This window comes from Zonotrichia albicollis, chromosome 3 (assembly GCF_047830755.1).
Source record: "Zonotrichia albicollis isolate bZonAlb1 chromosome 3, bZonAlb1.hap1, whole genome shotgun sequence".
In the NCBI taxonomy this organism is placed as follows: domain Eukaryota; kingdom Metazoa; phylum Chordata; class Aves; order Passeriformes; family Passerellidae; genus Zonotrichia; species Zonotrichia albicollis.
Window position 1 is genome coordinate 46,308,582 of NC_133821.1, and position 18,289 is coordinate 46,326,870.

Consider the following 18,289-nt stretch of genomic DNA (forward strand, 5'->3'; position numbering starts at 1 on the left):
CTTATCTTTGTGGTTCCAAGATGCAACTGTCATCCAGTTTCATTAATTATAGACTCCTTATGGAGAGATGCAACTGGAGAAGGCTGAGATGAGTCATTATAATGCATCACTTTTCACTTTGTGTCATGGTCTCTTTTGTCTGTCAAAGCAATTAATGCAATCACTATTCAAAAAAAGGAAATCTTTGTATATTATGTGTTTGCGCAGTCCCCTCAACATGAAACCACCTTCTCCCCAAAACACATCCTATGGATACACACAGAAATAACTTTGGAAGTCTTGGTTCCTTTTCCTTTAATGAGAACAGCACTTTTTCTACCATGGAGTTAAAAGGAGACATTATCATTCAGTCTATACTAGCGCACACCAGAACCATGGTCCTCAATATTCCGGCAAGTCACACCATCTCCCTTTGTAGCTGATGAAGCAGAGTGAAATTCCAGCATGGACTTTGGGCTTGGCAATGTGGGTCTTTATTTAGTTGCATAGGTATTCAAAAGCAGGATTGATAGGTTTGAGAAAACTTAGGTAGGTTCATGTACGAACGGTCTGTAAATAGCAACAGTTAAGGCTCTGAAGTAGCATAGGGACTGATGATGGGAAAATGCCTAAGAAAACTTTGTAGAGACTGCAGCAAGAGAACACATCTCTATTCCTCATTTTGTGTGTTAGTTCTTCAATAGTTAGAGTTCCAACCTTTCAATCTTATAGCCAAAATTTGAATATTTCATTCCTGTATTTCTGTATGTTGTCCATACTGAGAGATGTGTGTTCTCAACACTTAAATTCTCTCAGTGTTAATTTTTCCTATTTAAATAAATTTATTTTGGGTTCATTTCTATGTCAAACTAAGGTCAGACAGTAATTGCATATTAATAATACAAAATGTACTTCAGACAATGCAAAATTCCTGGAAATAGTAGAGTCAAATATTAATTAGGTAACACTTTTCTGTTTTAGTAGCAATTGTCTTCCAGTGTTACTTTCATTTCACAACAAATTCCATGGAAAATAAAAATTATAAAATAAAAATCCAGGTAATCTTTCTTAGTGCTAAGGAGAGCACATATTAGATTTTTGAGTACTTCTGTAAGAGAGAAAAAGGATGTCTTATTATCTTTCTGCAGTGATGTAAAAGGGAATAGCTATTACAGGCAAGACTTCAGTTAAGGAAATACAACCCTAGAAAAATTAAGATGAAGCACGTTTCCTAAAAATTTAAGGCTCAGATCAGGAAAAAAAAGTACATGTTCTTGTAGAACAAAAGTAATAACTCTAAGCACACGTGCAAGATAGTGGAAGTGCTCCCTGAAGATGATGGAATCATGATGAACAACTCATGCCAAATAAATATTATCTATATTGTCACTAGAATGAGTCTTTGCCAGGATCTCTGAAGATTACAGTATACTGGAGTTAGTGCTTACAGTATATCTAGTGCAACAGAAGCAGATAAGAATTTCACCTGGCTTGCCTTGTGAAAAAAAAAGAAAATCAGCGTGCTTGAAGCTTGATCATTATACAGCAATTCCACCTTTGAGATGGCACTGCTACAATTTCATTTTCATGAATTCATGTGTTGTATGCGAATCCTAGATTAGTTTAGAGCACATATCCAAGTGGTTAATTTGCCTCAATGGACTCACAAAATGATTTATTTAAACAGGGTTTTCTAGCATCACAGCGCCCAGTCCCTTCATATTTTTTCCAGCTTTTGTGAATCATGATTTAAGTCTAACAAAAGGAGGGAGGGTTAGTGTGGATCTGTGGAGGCAATATATTCAGAGAATTCCAGTTACTGTTAAGTAACCTAGTTTTCTCCTTCATAAATTTGCCTCCCCAGATCCCCACCCCCGAAGATTAAGCAGCTGTAGCAATCCACACCGAGAGGACGGCTGAGGAGTGCTTAATTGTAAAGGTACTGTGAAACAGTTCTCCTGGTATGATCTGTCCTCAGCAGCAAGAAAATAATACTGGTGAAGGTATGTAGCTAGCTTTGTGTAGCCATGCTACAAATTTGTAAAAATGGACACCAGCCTAAGCCTAGATGAAATACTGACATAATTCTTGTCATGTATCTATTAATATTCTCCAGCAGTTGTTTTTTTCATCTGTGAACTACAGGACTGAAAACTAAAAGTATTTCAACAAAGAATGCATTTTCAAAACTCTGTAGAGTAAGATGATTTTCAGTCCTTATGATACAAATATCAGTGTGTCCATATGTAAAATAATATTTTGGAAAAACATAAATATCCCAGTTTAAGAACCTAGAGCTTTTTAAATACCATATATATGCTAGAAAAAAGAATTCTTTTTTTTTAAAGAGCTGGAATTACAATCAATCTATTAGAAATTCAAGCAGAAGACCCTTTTTAGAGTTAACATGCAATTCATGGAATTGAATTTTATTTACTTTTTAGAGGTTTTTTTGGACAGTATTTTGTAACACTCCAAATATTCATAGGTTCATGTGAGGTAGGGATGTGAGCACTCTGAAATCAGGAATAAATCATGCATACAGTGGTTTGAGTTTAGGACAAAGATCTGTGATTCCTGTTGTGCTACATTGCCCCTGAGATGCCATACCTGAGTAGGTGGGGTTGTGTTGTATCTGAAATATTCCACTGCTAAGTTAATTCTACCAAATGCAGGCATTGCTAACATATCATGAGACAGGATGTTTTTGTTGTCCTGTTTGCATGGTGGCACCTCTTCTGTAGTGGGATACATCAGTGTGTCAGCTGCTCTTAGATGCTGATTTTTGAACATGCTTTTCTTTCCTTCAGCAGCCAATTTTACTCAGTTTTACAGATATTGGACAACCTTTTAAAACTAGAGTTCATGTTTGTGTTGAGAATAAGATACTTACTGGAAAGTCTTAAAACACCAGATAGCTTGTGTGCAGAATGCTTGCCATATCTTGGTAATCATCAGTTCTCAAGGCTTTTTTTCTACAGTGTTGTCCCATCCTCTATATCCCAAAGATATTCCTCTTAAACTGTGTAATGCTCTTCTGAAACTCTCAGTATCTGTTTTATTATAGTCTGCATGTGTGAAAGGGTTTGTAAGGGTGTAGAGAAGATGGGAAAAGAAATCATTATATTTAGAAGGAGTTTGTGGACAGTGGTGACTAGGCTTAAATACCTCACCAATGGGTTTTTTTTGGAAGACTAATTCATCTTCAGCTGTTCTTTCTGCTTGTATTTTTCCAACAGCATCACATTGAATTGATCCAAATGAATCCAATAATTTGAAATTCCCATATGCAGGTTGGCATATAATGTGCTTAATTGTATCAAACTACAGAACAAAGTATTTGCTAGTACTGCAGTCTTTAGAGGACTCAAAATCTGTAAGCAATAGCTTTTGCCAGTGTGGTGAGGACTAGTGAAGACTGTGAACTACCAGCTGGACCTGTTGGTAACTGGCTTTGCTGCTGCTTTTTCAGTCATGGTTGCATGTGGCAGAGAAAACTGCATGATCTTGTGGTGTGGGTGGGATTCACTGCTATAAGTACTCAGTGCTTGTTAGTCCTCAAGTATTAGTTCTAAGCAGAAGTTCTATTAAACAACAGCATTGGTTCAGGACACACAACCTTTCCATCTTTAGTGTTTTAGCCTTCTACTGTACTTGATTCTCTCAGCATTTTATGTGATATTTCAGCTAATGTCACATTCAAAAGCTAAGTATTTGTTGTAAAAATACATTTTTTTTGACCCTGAGGCATTGAGGAACACTTTCATCTTTTCTTAAAGTCATAGCTCATCAGTATCATTCTGGAATCATCCAATATCCTCCATCTGAACTCTGAGCTTGTCATGCAAATTGTTTTCTGGTTCATGTTTTATAAGAAAAATTATTGAACATGTTTCTACTCACCATGTAAAACTCTACTCTCAATCCAGATATTTTCCTAAGCAACACAATGACAGATGTTTTCCCTTAAATTATTTTCCTGTTCGTCATTTTGTTTCTGTTTTAGTCTTCTATTTCCTATCTAACCATCAATTTAGTTCCCTGTGTGATGTCACTGTAACTAATCAGTCACAAAAATCCAAAAAAATAGCTTATACTTTGTGTTTAAAAGCTTAATCCCATTCTGTTAGAGTTGCAGTGACCTGCAAGTGCATAATGCAGTTCTGTCAAACTCAGAATGGTAGTTTTCTTCTGCATTAGCTTTTAAAATGTTTGCTATATCCTCATTGCAGCCTGTCTGATTGCCCTGATACACTTTTGAAACAATTATTAGATCAGGTAGGACTGGATCTTTTCTCTGCAAATACATTCATGATTTGGGATTCAGTTTCCTCATGAAATTTATCTAAGCAGAGGTGCAAAACATCCTCAAACAAATACTCTCCTAACATTTTGTCATAATAGATTCCTCAGTTCATTGCAGTTGACTTTCATGAACTAGTGAACTAGTTCTCCTTGTTCCTTAGTGTCACTTGAGATGCAAAACCTTAGCAAAAATTCTAGTTTTACGTATCTTTTCATAATGAATTAGTCATTCTTTTAGTAGTGATAAATTTAAAGCAATAGCTAAGGCTATAGAAAATTTTTAGGATGACAGTTGTATACATATGAATATTTAGGTTTGCAATCTTTTTCTCTTCTTTATTTCTCTGATAACTATGCTTTGCTTTGTGACATTGGTGATTCACCTAATTTTCTGGAAAAAATGCCTGGCTTAAAATGCTGGACTGTGCTTTTCATCAGGCCTGTGCAGTGGACATAAACTCTGTACCAGATGGTACTTCATTTAGAGACTGCCTGCTGTTGTCATGTTTTTTTTAATAGGAGACATTTAGAAAATTAGATGTAAATTCAGAAAGCAGACCAGAATTCACATCCTTATTTTCATGACACTACATTTCTTCATAGAGATTTTTTTTTCAAAACTATTTAAAATCTATTTCCACAGTTTGTACTGTCATACTATCAGAAATTTAAGTGCAATAACATGTTAATTTCAGTAAAGAGCATCTTAGCAGAATTTATTTTCAGCATCTTATTTGAAAGACTGTGAGCAGAGGTCTGTGGAGATTATTCTGATCACCTCATACATAACATTGACATAACACTAGAAAGTTTATACATTAACAGTTGTCTGCACTGACTTCAGCAAAGATTCCCTTTATGCTTGACATAGTCAGACTTTTGATGATTTCTCATATGCTGTTTGTCTGTTCCTGGGAGGCAATGGTGATTACTAGTACCCACCTCAAGGCTCTGAAGTGCTTTTCTTTCTCGGCCACTTACAAAGTGAAAATTCTTTTGAGGATAACTCACTACGTAAAGGATTAAGCAAGGAGGATATTGCTTCGAGACTGGATCTCCTAGTTAGTATATCAGCTGACTATTTGAGTTTTAAGTATATTTAACATCATAAGCTACTTGGGATGAGACACTCGGGATGTCTTCCTGCTTTGTAGCACTGCCCTTAGACACCCTGAGCCTTTTAATAAAGTATATTAACTTTACATGTAACAAACTTCTTTTTTGTGTCTGAAAAGCAGTTTCGCTAGCCAAATCAGAGCAGAATAGAAGACTGAAAACAAAGTATTTGGCTGTGGGACTCTGAGTCATTGTTCTTTTGCCATCTTCTATAACTTCATGGTCAAACTTGGATGCTATATTTTGATAGCTCTCCTTAACAGATAATCTGGATACAAATAAGATAAAGAAATATGCCAAGTAAAAAAAAAAGTTCTTCTTTTTTTTTTTTTTTTAGATTTTTTAAACTTGCTGTTTCCAACTTTTCATTTTACTTTTTTAAGATTCCTATTTATTTCTCCCATGCCTTTGCATGTGTACCTTTTTTCTTCACCTGTCTTCATGATCCTACTGTTCATAGACATCCATGTAAACATTTCATTTCCCTGACAAAGTATGCTTCAGCAAAGGAATGGTTCTGCTCACTTCAACCTGTGCATTTCCAGGTTATTCTCTGCTTAGATTAGGTCTGAGCATCTGCAGGAGATGGTCATAACTTACACTATATCAAAGGTCATAACTGGACTTAATTCTTTTTAGAGATATCCTTCCATGCATCCCATCCTATCCCATCCTATCCCATCCTATCCTATCCTATCCTTCTCCATACATTCTTTATAAAGTTCAAGCCTAGCTTTAAAAATTATGACTACCCTTTGAAGTCTTGCATAATGAAAAGTTTAGTTAATTTTATTATCATTGTGTGTTGCTAGGGAATAATCCTGTACAAACATCCCAGTATAAAAGCTCATAAATAAAAGACAAATTCTCATTATTTTAACTTGCTTCAAAAAGTCTTTGTATTACACATAACTCACTCTTTACCAGAGAAGAATATCAAAGTTTCCTCTGCATTATGATGTTTTAAAATCAGCATTAGTGGCTGCATATTAAAAAGTTTAGTATTCTTTGTAGATCAGCCTGACTTAATCCTCCAGAAATGTGTAGAACTTCATGTAGATCTTTGTGTATGTGTTTCTCTCTAAAGCAAGAACCTAAAACAAGGGCTACAGTTGCTGTGCAAAGGTTAGATCTGCCCAAGAGTAAAAGCTGAAATCTTGTGGTATTGATTCTCTGCTTCCAGACACAATCTCTAGAGGTTATGAAAGGATCTGGCATTTTTTTCTGTATTCTGAATGGCAAAAGCAACCCCAAACTTGCACACCCTTTTTGCTTCAGACACCAAATTTGCATAAAAGGGGAGAGGTGAGAGCCATGACCCTGATTGTATTCATCCTATTTAAACTGAGCTCTGTTGTTTGGAATAAGGAGACTCTTATGATGTATTGCACTGGCATACCCAAATTCCACCTCGGAAATAGGCAGTGGATTTGCTGGTTTTTCCTGAGGTTTTGGTCTCATTCTGACACAGTAAGGAACAAATGCCTTCTTTACCAAGTGATCATTAACTTGGTGGAATAGATAAGGAAACACTTGACTTAGCCACATCTGGTTAAGTCAATATTTTGGAATCTTAAATACAACATTACAAAAACCGAAGGAGAAGCATTTAAGTAAAGCAAGATTCCTTCTGTAGTTTTCCTTCAGTAAATTGCCATTTTAGAGAATAAGTCAGTATTAATAATTGATCTCCTCTTTAAAAAAACCATGTCCCCAAATGTTCATCCCCTGAAGGAAAGCGGTCTTCGGGTCTCAGATGAGGAGCACATCTGGAAGAATAATCTTCAGCTGACCTCTGTCCAGCCAATACTCCATAGTGGTGTGGAAGTTCCAGCTAGAGATCAACCATCCTTTAAATATCACTCTTGAAGTCAGGCCATCATATTCTTCTATTGAAGAATCTTAATTATATTTCTTAATTATATTCCCTCTTTTTCTATTTTGATCTCACTTTGGCTATTGTAATAATGGGCATTTCTTTCCCTTGTGTCTGCATCCTTAGTGTAAAAAACTCCATAATTCTCTGTTTCCTCTCCCTCTGCAATTAATAAAAGAACATTGTATCTCACAATATGTTAAGAGAGGTCTTTCTGGCATTTCTTCTTTCAAGAAAAGCAAAAAGAAACTTATCAATCTCAAAATAGTAAATTGCAATGAGGGGATATAATGACCTTTATTTATCTCTGTACTAGAAAAATTGAGATGCCAACAGTTCAACATCTTCCTTATGCCACCACAAAGGCGGAAAACTTGGTATTGGATTTCAAGAAACAGATCTTTTAGTCTAGCATCTCTAAACTTCAATCACATCTTAGGGTATTGCAGTTATATTTTTAAAAAGCAGATCTTAATCAAGTTGACAGCAAACAGCATAAAAAATAAAAGTTTTTAATATATCCACCCTTTCAGTACTTATTTTAAATAAGTAGAAGATAAATAAAGATTATCTGTATTGAATAAAAGCCTACTAAACCCACATAATGTGTGGCTATTATATGTTATTTTAGATGTGTTATTAAAAGCCAATGGAGAGATGGATGTTGGACTCCATTGGTTGTGCATCTGTTCATAAAACCACGTTAGTTTGTGGTACCAGGTGGTACTCCCCAAGCTGCTGACAGGAGCTGAAGAATCCTGTAGCGTCTGCTCACACAGTTTGGGTTGTTACTGGAGAATTCTGTCAAATATTTTAAAAACAGGAGAGTCCGAAGGAAAGGCCTGGCAGTATTAGGAAAGTGCCAAAGTGAAAGGGAGCAGAAGGTGTAGTGTGCTGAGGGCGTGTTTGTATAAGCAGTGTTCATGTTGTGATGAGCTGTGTGATGTGTCCTTGCAGGGGAGGAGCTGTGCACCGGCCTCATTTCGGGCTGTTCCTTGGATTGCTCCTTCGGCTTCCAGACTGACGCCCACAACTGTGAGATCTGTCAGTGCCGGCCGCGGCCCAAGAAGTGCAAACCCATTGTATGTGACAAGTACTGTCCCTTTGGATACTTGTACGTATTCTCATCCCGAAAGCACGCTTCATGCAACCCCCGTCTGTGGGAAATACACAAAAGTCCAGGAGTATCCACTTGGCTTTGCTTGGGGCACAGCAGGGGGAAGTAGGAAAATAGAAATGGCGTTACGGAGGTGGGAGTGCAGTGTTCTTCAAAATGGATTTTGATCAACACATTTAGAAACAGAAGCTCAAAAAACAGCAGATTATAAAAGGAAAGTAGTGTTAAATTTTGTTGAAGAATTTGACAAACAATATAAGAAAGCTACTTACAAGTAATATCTCTTACACGTAGCATTTTGAAATTCTTTTGGCATGTTTTGAGGAACTTCTATTTTATAGCCCATTTATTTTATTCAAATTATTATCTAATATTTCGAGTTTCTTTTAATCTTGATATGACAGCAGACTAGTTTTAGTAAGACACTTTTGGTAATTGCAGGATTTGTGATAAATAGTACTATATCTTATCTACATTTTTGTAAATGCATTCAAAATCTGTATTTGTGGTAGACTTCTTTTTCCATAAAAGTAAATATTTGTGGTTGTGAAACAGGTGATGAAAACAGAGGTTTTTGTCACAGAAGTTTCTTAGTAATTAGTTTTGGTGGTATCTCTATATATTTTACCAGTAAATTGAATTTTGTATGGGTTCATTCCATGTTACTGCCTGCTTCTCACAATAGTTTAATTTCCACCTCATGACAGCAGATCTTCGGATAACATTCAGTCTTAGAGTTCTTTTTGGCCCTTGTTCATAAATGTTGCTGGCTTTTTAATAGCCATTTTGACTGTGGTGTGTCTTCTTAGTACACTGAATAGTAAATGAGAGAGGAAAGCAAGGGATTTTAAATTAAGGAGTCAATAAAATTATCATCAGGCATCTTGACTTCAGGACTGGCTGAGACTTACTGTCAGTTTTGCAAGTGAGAGAAAGTAGAACCAGAGGGAAGTTACAGAAAAGGAATCCTGTAAAGAGCAGTAATTTTATTCTTTATGTATCATGAGTTTAATACATTGACCTACAGAGAATAATTACAATTCATGTATGTGATTGTTTTTACTTAGATGAGCTGAACCACACTCTTTTTCTTTTTCTTTTTTTTGTTCAAGTGTATGCTAAACAGTTTTATTAGAAAATCTATGTGAATTATATAACAAAAGCACTTTAAAAATGACAGCACATTTTAATGGGCATTATATGGTAGTTGTAAGATTAAGATGTTTTAAAAATGAGTTGATTTCAAGCTGATGCCAGTGTTTTCAGGAACTCTGTCTTTGGGATGATTTTTCCCATACATTTTTGTGCACCTGAAAAATATATGAACTTTAAACCATTTCACATTATTTGGAGAATAGTTTTCAATTTAAATTATGGGCTTACACACATAATATAATTTTATTATGCACAATGGCTGATATTTTTAAATAATTAATGTTTAATAAAGTATTCAGATGATTTTTTTAGAAATTGGAAATAAGCACTCTAATCTTGTCATTCTCTACAAAATACATGAAAAATTACACTGAATGAAATTAATAGCATTTAAAGATATCTTCATATGGAACTATTGGTAATATAAAGGGCTAAAGTTGTGTCAAGGACTGTTTTAGGATCATTTCACTTCAAGTTTTACCTTGGTGTGAAAATTATTTAGATTTGTGGTTGTATAGCATATTTGTTCAGTTTACTGCTACTGTGCCAAATTCTTTTTAAAAGCACCATGTATTTGACTTCCAGGTGTGTTGTGCTCATTAAAAACATGGGGTGTAATGGAGGACAAGTCTCTATTTTAATGTAAACATTTAGTCACAAATAGGACACAAAAGAAGGAAATATTAAAAGACAAGTATATTAGAGAGTGAGCAGTTGGGGATTAATCATCATATTTATGACCATTTTTTAAGACTGTTAAAAGTTAGTAATTGGAAATATTGAGTTGGTGCATCTTTAAAGAAACAAAAACTTTTTCATAATTGTCTGAAAAAATCTGCTAGATAAAGCTCACTGTTTAAAAGCTCTACACAGTAATGGAAAGAAGCATTCCTTTTGATGGGATAGGAATACATAAAGTCTTCATTCTCCACTCCACGGTATTGCAATTCGTTATTCTCAGCCTTTTAACTAAAAATTAGATAAAGTTTTCTACAGCTTGAAGCCAGGCTTTCTAGAGATTTACATCATTTATTTCCCCTCTGTCCTGCTAGATCATTTTCTATAACTTCCCATGTCTGTTCTTTGTTTTGTACATCTGTGCCAAAAGTTTGAATAGTGTTATCTGCCTTTGTGAAAAAAGACAAGGAAACATTGAGCATAGGATCCACTGAATGGAGGGAGGGTATGCCAGGGATGGAGCCCATAAAGCTTGTATGGCCCATAAAACCACTGAATCTAAGGGTGACAATTAACAATAACTTTCTTTGCTCATCATTCATTTTTAGGGGGGATGCTCTTGCTTTAAAGATGTAGATATTTAAAGTGACTTGCTGACCTTTTACAACTCATTTTGCTCATCTAGGAAGAACAAGCATGGCTGTGAAATCTGTCGGTGTAAGAAGTGCCCCAACCTGCCTTGCGGTAAAATCTGTCCTTTGGGCTTCCAGCAGAACAGTCATGGCTGTGTTATCTGCAAGTGCAGAGGTAAGTGCCCCTGCATTACCACTTCTAACTACAACTTGTTTGCAAAGCAGGTGGAAACCAGGGTGGAAGAAAAGCAACACTGCACAGGATATTTACAAATTGAAATACGGTAACTGGGGGGGAACCAGTTCAACATTGCTCAAAGAAATGTATTGTTTTGTGGTGTTTGTTATTATCTGTTCATCTGGGCTTACACAGAAAGCTTCAGCTCTGCTTTTATCTCCCACTGCAAAGTCACAAAAAGTTTGTTATTATTAATAAAAAGTGGATTAGGCTCTTAATAAGCAACTACTACAAATGAGGAAGTTCAGGGCATTTTTTTCAGTAGTGATGTTCATCTTGCCTTTTTCACCATTGCCTTTTCTTTACAAAGAAGTGTTGGATTTGATAAATATCCAGTATATCACATAAAATTGGAGTGCTGTTTCTTGGATGCTTTTCAGGCAATCTTAATGAACAATGAGTAGAGAGAACAGCTGCCCGGGACAAAGGACTTGGTGTTCTTAAGCTAAAAATTTCACACATGCCACATCCCCAGCCTATAACCACCAAGTTTAAGATGGATCTTGAGATCAGATGTTCATTTGCTGTCTGCCATATACTTGTGCTGCTTTCAGCATCTCTCTTCCTTACAATATTTTCAGGTTATGTTCTCTATTAATCTGGGTATCAACTTCCTTCGTTGCTTACCTCCATGTGTTGCGTTTCATAACTTTTTCGTTTTGCTCAGTTTCTCTCTCATCCTAACTGCTTTTTCATGCTTATTTTCTTTGACTCTTACTTGTGTGGTTTGATTTCTAGCTGTAGTCAAGTAAGTTTTATTACTTTCCCATTGCTTTGTCCAATGACCCTATTCTCAACTTCTCGCTATTTCTTCTGCATTTAAAAAAAAGAAAAAAAAAAACCAAAATGTAAAAGAGCAAGCTATGGGAACAAAGCACTGTTAGAAAATATATGAGTTCTTGAAGTCACTCTCCTCTAGTTGAAGGCAAACATGCAATTATTTGGATCAAAAATATCCAACACTATCTTTTTTCTATATAATATTTTACAATGCAGACAATTTAAGAAACTTTCAGACTTCTAGCAAAATAAAAGTTGAATGTTATGAACATATTTTGCAGATGTGAGAAGCAGAGATTTCATTGATATAAGCTACATTATATGACTTTTACTATAAATTGAAGTTTTAAAAATTAAGTAAGAAAGGGTAACTGCTGAATGGTGTCCCATTGCAATAATTCTTATTACTCAGTTTGTCATTTGTCTCACAATCAAAACACTTTTCCTGATTGTCATAATGCTGTGACTAAATACGCACAAAGTGTTCCCTTAGATGTACCGTAATTGCCCCTCAGACTATAAACTTTGGTCACTAATTATGTGTATGCACACTTTTAAGTGCTCTCCATAACAAGTATGGATTTTAAAATGTGCACAATTATTTAGGGAAATTAACTTGATCCATCTCTAAGTAGTATTTACTGTTGTCATGATCATAAAGATACCAAGCCATGAGCATTGCACTTCAACATCACTTCATTTGCAGTTTTGCCGAAGAATGATTAGAACAATTACCGGTATGTTCTGGGGAAAATGTGAGTTCTTGTTAAAATTTTGACCCAGAATCCTTAACTAAGAGGAAGGGTTGGGTAAATCCCCTGCCTGTGAATTAGCTCCACTTTCTAAATTGCTTCTGCCAGAAATAGTTTGTGCTAGGATTAATAGAACCATAGAAGTACAAGCTGGAGTAGTATCTGACAAACTGAGAGCCCACTTCTTTACTCATGCATAAAATAGGGTGTATCTGGATAATCCTTGACAGATGTTTGTCTAAGATTTCATTTATTAAGAATCTCCACTTTCAAAAGACACAAAAAACCACCACAAAACAGAAAGAGAAAAAACCCAAACATTTCTAAAATAGTGTTGTCCTGTGGTGAGAAACATATGACATTTTTAAATGAATTTTCTAAAATTAGTGTCTCATCTTATACACATTGAACTGGTTACTTGTTTTCCTGAGCTTAGCAACATATGGAGCAACTAAGCACCATTCCCTTTAGAATTCTTGCAATATTTAAGGGGTTACAAATGGAGACTTGTAAACATTTTTGGGGTGGGAAATGGGTTTCTAAGTCAAACAAACCCAGTTACTGCAGTTTCTCATCACTTTGTTCAAAACTTTGATACTGTGCTTTAGCCATAGAAAATCTTCAGACTAGTAGAAGTAGTAGTGCTGTATTTAAATTTACAGTGCTCCTGTACTTGTGTCTTATATTGACCTTGCCTTTCCTGCAGTGCTGTCACATTGCACTTTCTTTCCTTTTGAACTACTGTATCTCAGATTATTTCAAAGATGCCTCCAGTTAGCTAATTACTCCCATTTTGCATTTACACATTGGATTTTTTCAAATATTAGCTTTTGTACTGATTGTTTTCACTTTCCAATTTTTAATTACAATCTCAGTTTGTGAACCTAATTTTGAGTTCCTGCTTATGTATGTTAGTCCAAATTATGGAGTGTACTTTTGAGGAAAAAATCTGATTGCTTCAGAAACCCTTTGCCCTTGCTAAATAAGCAAAGTCTTACTATGTAGGACTTCTGAGTGTCAATAATCATTTTAATATAGAACAATATTCCAGCAATAATAATTCAAATCATAATTTAAATACTTTAATGCTAAATTATGAAAGTAGAGTAACTGAATTTTTTTCATAGTATTTTTGTTCATGCACCAGGATGAAGTCTGTTCTAAGAAGTATTTTATCCTATGCAGCATTTTTGTTTAGTTCACAAAATGGTGTACTAATGTAACTTCTGTGCATTGGCTTTCTATTCTGATAATGTGCCTCAAACTAACTTTGTACCATCTGCTTGTGAAATCATCTTTGATAGATCTGCCACAGCTGAAGTGCTGACCTACATACTAGTGTGCAAAAAACAAAAGAAAACCCACCAAAAAACACCCCAACCAACCAAAAAACCAACAAGCAAAAAAGCTGAGCATTTCCTAAAATTACATGTAAACATTACTGCTTCTCATACATTATCCTTTTTTAAAAGGAAATGAAATTAAGAGCTTAGTACAAATAACGTTATATGTATGTCAGCAGAACATGGTTGGCATACCACTGAACACAAGTCAGTTCACTGACAAACTGCTCCTGCATCCTTCATCATAGTAGTGATGTGGATGAGGGAGTGTTTGGCTCTAAATTCACTCTGCTGATTAACAAAGAATATATTGATGCTGAATCCTGCAGCACTTAAATACCCCTTAAGATACAAATGAAACTTTATCCGCCCTGGACCAACTGCTTGTGTGTTCTGACTGAATGAAAGTAATACCACAGTCTAAGCTACTGTATTCTCATCTCAGTAAAAGCTAAAAGAAGTGAGGGATGAAATTCTCATAATTCTCTTGCAAATATCTCATTTATTGTAGTAATATAAACAAATAATTTCTCACAGGAAGTACTTAATGGCATATTTCCAGTATCTGCCATTACCCTGTTAGCACCTGATTGCAATTTTTTGTCATTTGCAAGACTATCCATAGCTCATTTAAATGTTTTTATATTCTACTTGCTCTCAGATTCATTATAGATAATCTAATGTGCTATGATATTTAAATATGTCATTTTAAATATGCTTCATACTATGTGCTATTTCCCTCCCTTGCATTTCTCCTTTTTCTTACATTATTTAGACACTACTACATTTCTGGTTGATTAAAAAAGTATAGGTTCATCAGAAGAAAGTGATTATATTTTCCAAGGAAATACTACAGGACATCCTATTGCCCCTTTCAGTGTACCTTTTAATTGTTTCCTGTGTGTTCTTTTAAGTGTAAATGATAGGACTGTTATTTACTTGGTCTAATTTGTGCTTTAAAAATAAATGCAATCCAGTCACAAAGTTGGTGTTTCTTCCTAACCAACAGATGCTTATCAGGACACCTCATTTTTCTTTGGTTTTTGCAGAGGCAACAGCTTCCCTTATGCCTCCTGTTAAAACGGGCTCCTGCCTGTCCATGGATGGGCGGCGGCACGAGAACGAGGAGAGCTGGCACGACGGCTGCCGGGAATGTTACTGCCACAACGGGCGGGAAATGTGCGCCTTGATCACGTGCCCCGTGCCCAGCTGCGCCAACCCCACCATACACCCAGGGCAGTGCTGTCCATCGTGTCCAGGTAACACGTGGCTTCTTCCTCTTGCTTTGTAATCAAGTTTCATTTCACTTGTGCTCTGTTTCTTAATACATTAAAATAATCTCATGCATACTTCAGTCGTAGGCAGAGATGAAGGTTTCTATGCCCTAATGTAACGTGATGAGTTGCTGTCATTAAGTTCTCAGCTGTGGAAAATGCGAACTTACATATTTAAAGCATATGCAAGTTGTGGGTCCTAACATGTTAATCTTTGACACATTGGAATCTTTAAACTAGTAAGAGCAAGTGAAAGTTTCTAGTTTGTAACCTATAATAGCAAGTATTGTAATAAGCCATTACATTTTCATTTTTGATTTTGAAGGGGAGTTTTATTAAAATGTGTGTTTTAACCCCTCAGAGATGTGCACAAACAGATTTCTTAAGTAACTGAACATTATGATTCTGTGTTCTGAGGAAGGCTCCTATGCCACCAGCAGTAGATTATTATTTCCATACTTTCAGTGGAAAGGCCAAGTACAGTTTATGTTGCATTCCAATATCATTTTAGTAAGATGAGAAACATCTATGAAAAAGTATGGGTACAATGTAAGATTAATGCCCTCTGTTTTCAGAATTATTCCTACAGTATTTTATGTGCTAAATAGATTAATTTGTAATAGAGTAATATTGTCTATGACTTTATTGGAACTCATGGTACAAGTAAGAACAATGAGGCTCATGAAGCTTCTATAAATAGAGAGCAGCAAGACAGTATTGGCAGGATATAAGCAATTATGAACTTTTTCTAATACTTTGTAAAGAACAGGAAATCCTAGGGGCAAAATAAACAGATCCTCTTTCTGAAAGTGAGAGAGAACAGTGCATCCTCCCAGTGACCTAAGATAACCAATCTCTTTAGATTGCTCAGACAAATGGTGATCTCCAAGCCAGTTCACACCTTGTGGTAACTGGAAAAATCAGTCAGTCCCCAGAAAGATGGAAGATTCCAAAGGGTCTCTCTCTTTCAGCCTTTTCACAATGATTTGTGTAGTATTGCAGGGGCTGATGTAATTCATATGGATGGGGACAGGTTAACATCAGTCTTGTCTTATAAAAACAAACAAGATTCAAAATTTAAAATATATGGTGTTTGTTCCAATTCCAGCAGTTCTCTTGTTAGGTCCCCAAGAGTCATCCTTGACTTCATTCTAATGTCAGCATACTCATGCATGTTGATTTACTGAACATGTGCAGAATACCTCAGGGCATTCAAATAAGAGTAATGGGAATTTTGGTCTTTCAGGTGGCCAGCAGTTAGTTACTTTGTGTATGGAGAGGAAGTTTGGGTAAATTCATTCACAAGCCTAATGTTCAGTTTGTGGAAGAAAGGTCAAAATAAAGTTAGCAGAACCTATTATCTCACACTATACGTTTCTTGTGGATGAGATCAACGTTTGATTCTGAGCACCAGCAATGTTGGTCTCTTTTAGAAAAGCAGTTGCTTAGCCAGCAGTGTCCATTCCTTTAGGAGAGAGGGTCTGCATAGGTTTCTGTGTCTGACATCAATCCTGCTTTCAAGCCACTGGTCACCTAGCTTCTGTTCAAGTAAAGTCATACTTTGTGTAAACTCTTACAATGCAGACACAGCATTTTAAAGATGGCATATATAAGTGTAGGAATTACTATGGTCAAATTAGTCTCAGTGTGGGGGGTTTTCCCCACTGAGGTCTTATATTTGTTAGAAATGTAATTCTGATTTTATTTTGAACATATTGATTCCCCTCTGATGATGTTTAATATATATCATGGCTTTAAGTACATTGGAATGCAGTTTGGAATTGTGAGACTGAGAGCATGTCATTCATATGTATCTGCCATAAGGATGTTTAAGTAATTAGCAGTCCTGATGTGCTGGGTTTGGAATTGCACTCTTAACTCATCCACAGGGAAGTGGCAGCTCTCATAGATCATTTTGTAAACTGAAAAAAAATGCAGTTACATTCAATTCCACATTTACTTAGTTTTCAGCAGAGCAAGATATTGAATGCTAAAACGTCCCTTATAATCATGTTTCTATATGTTAAGAGGTTTATATGGATCATCACAATGCTTGTAAAAACCTTAAGGTTTCCTGTAAAGTTTAAAAGCCATTGGTTGCTACTGTTCCACAGAACCATGCTATGTAGAAAGTGTGTATTTGTTTGACCAATTGTTTCTTGAGGTAATGTAGTTGCACACTTGTGGCACTTCAGTTGCAGTGATGCATCATTATCAGTGCTGCTGAGGGAGCAGGCAACATAAAGCAGTGCTATCTAGTTGTGCTTTTTTGACCAGGAACAGTAATGAGCTGTAGCAAGACAGGCCTGTGACTTTGCAGAAAGCTAAATGCAAAGGAGATGACTCAGAAAATTTCCAGAAGATCTTAGTATTGCCTTTGCTATGGTGAGTTAAGATGCCATTGCATAACTTGTAATATATTGTTCCAGCTGAAATAAAAATCTAACAGTGACAAGGCAGCAGACTAACAATCTTATTTCAGGTAAATGCTGCTGAATCATGTATGTGGTTCATAAATATAAGCAATTGGAAAAGCATGGCATAAGCAAACTGGTGAAAGATAAAATAATTCCCTGAAAGAAAAGCACAGGACTTTGTGAATAGACTAAGATCAGTCACACTCAGCTTCCTTGAGTTCTACCAATCATTCTCCAGAAATGAAAACGCAATTGAGTGGCGTTTCCTCTACGTGGCAGTGTGATAGAGCAAAGGGCACAAACGCCATTCTCCACACAGGAACAGCAGTGCTAGAAACATGGAGAGAAGCCACAAGCACTTTGTGAGCCTTCGCCTGCCTAAATGCCTAGAGGAGCTGCTGTACACTTAATTTTTCTCTCTTAACCAGGATATTTGGGTTAGTATGATGTTCACATTAGGCATCATTATAATGAAGTAGGTGAGAGGCACCTTCAGGAAGTGGTTTAGAGGTGTAGCACAATTAGCAAGAAGTCACTTTTATCTTCTCCTCCATTCACAGCATAGGAAACCTGAGGAGGTTCAGTTCTTAACAGAGGCACCTAACTTAACTGTTATTAAATGGGTTG

At 36.0% G+C, this 18,289-nt stretch overlaps 1 protein-coding gene across 4 annotated transcripts in view; it reads left to right on the forward strand.

Annotated features, from left to right (window-relative positions):
- Nucleotides 1–18,289, forward strand: part of CRIM1 (cysteine rich transmembrane BMP regulator 1) — a 173,350-nt gene that overhangs the window by 139,437 nt on the left and 15,624 nt on the right. For all 4 annotated transcript variants that reach the window (XM_005486530.4, XM_074537294.1, XM_074537295.1 and 1 more), the window contains 3 exons: nt 8,234–8,390; nt 10,912–11,033; nt 15,021–15,230. In XM_005486530.4, the coding sequence (XP_005486587.3) occupies nt 8,234–8,390; nt 10,912–11,033; nt 15,021–15,230 (489 nt within the window). The remainder of the gene's footprint in view (nt 1–8,233; nt 8,391–10,911; nt 11,034–15,020; nt 15,231–18,289) is intronic.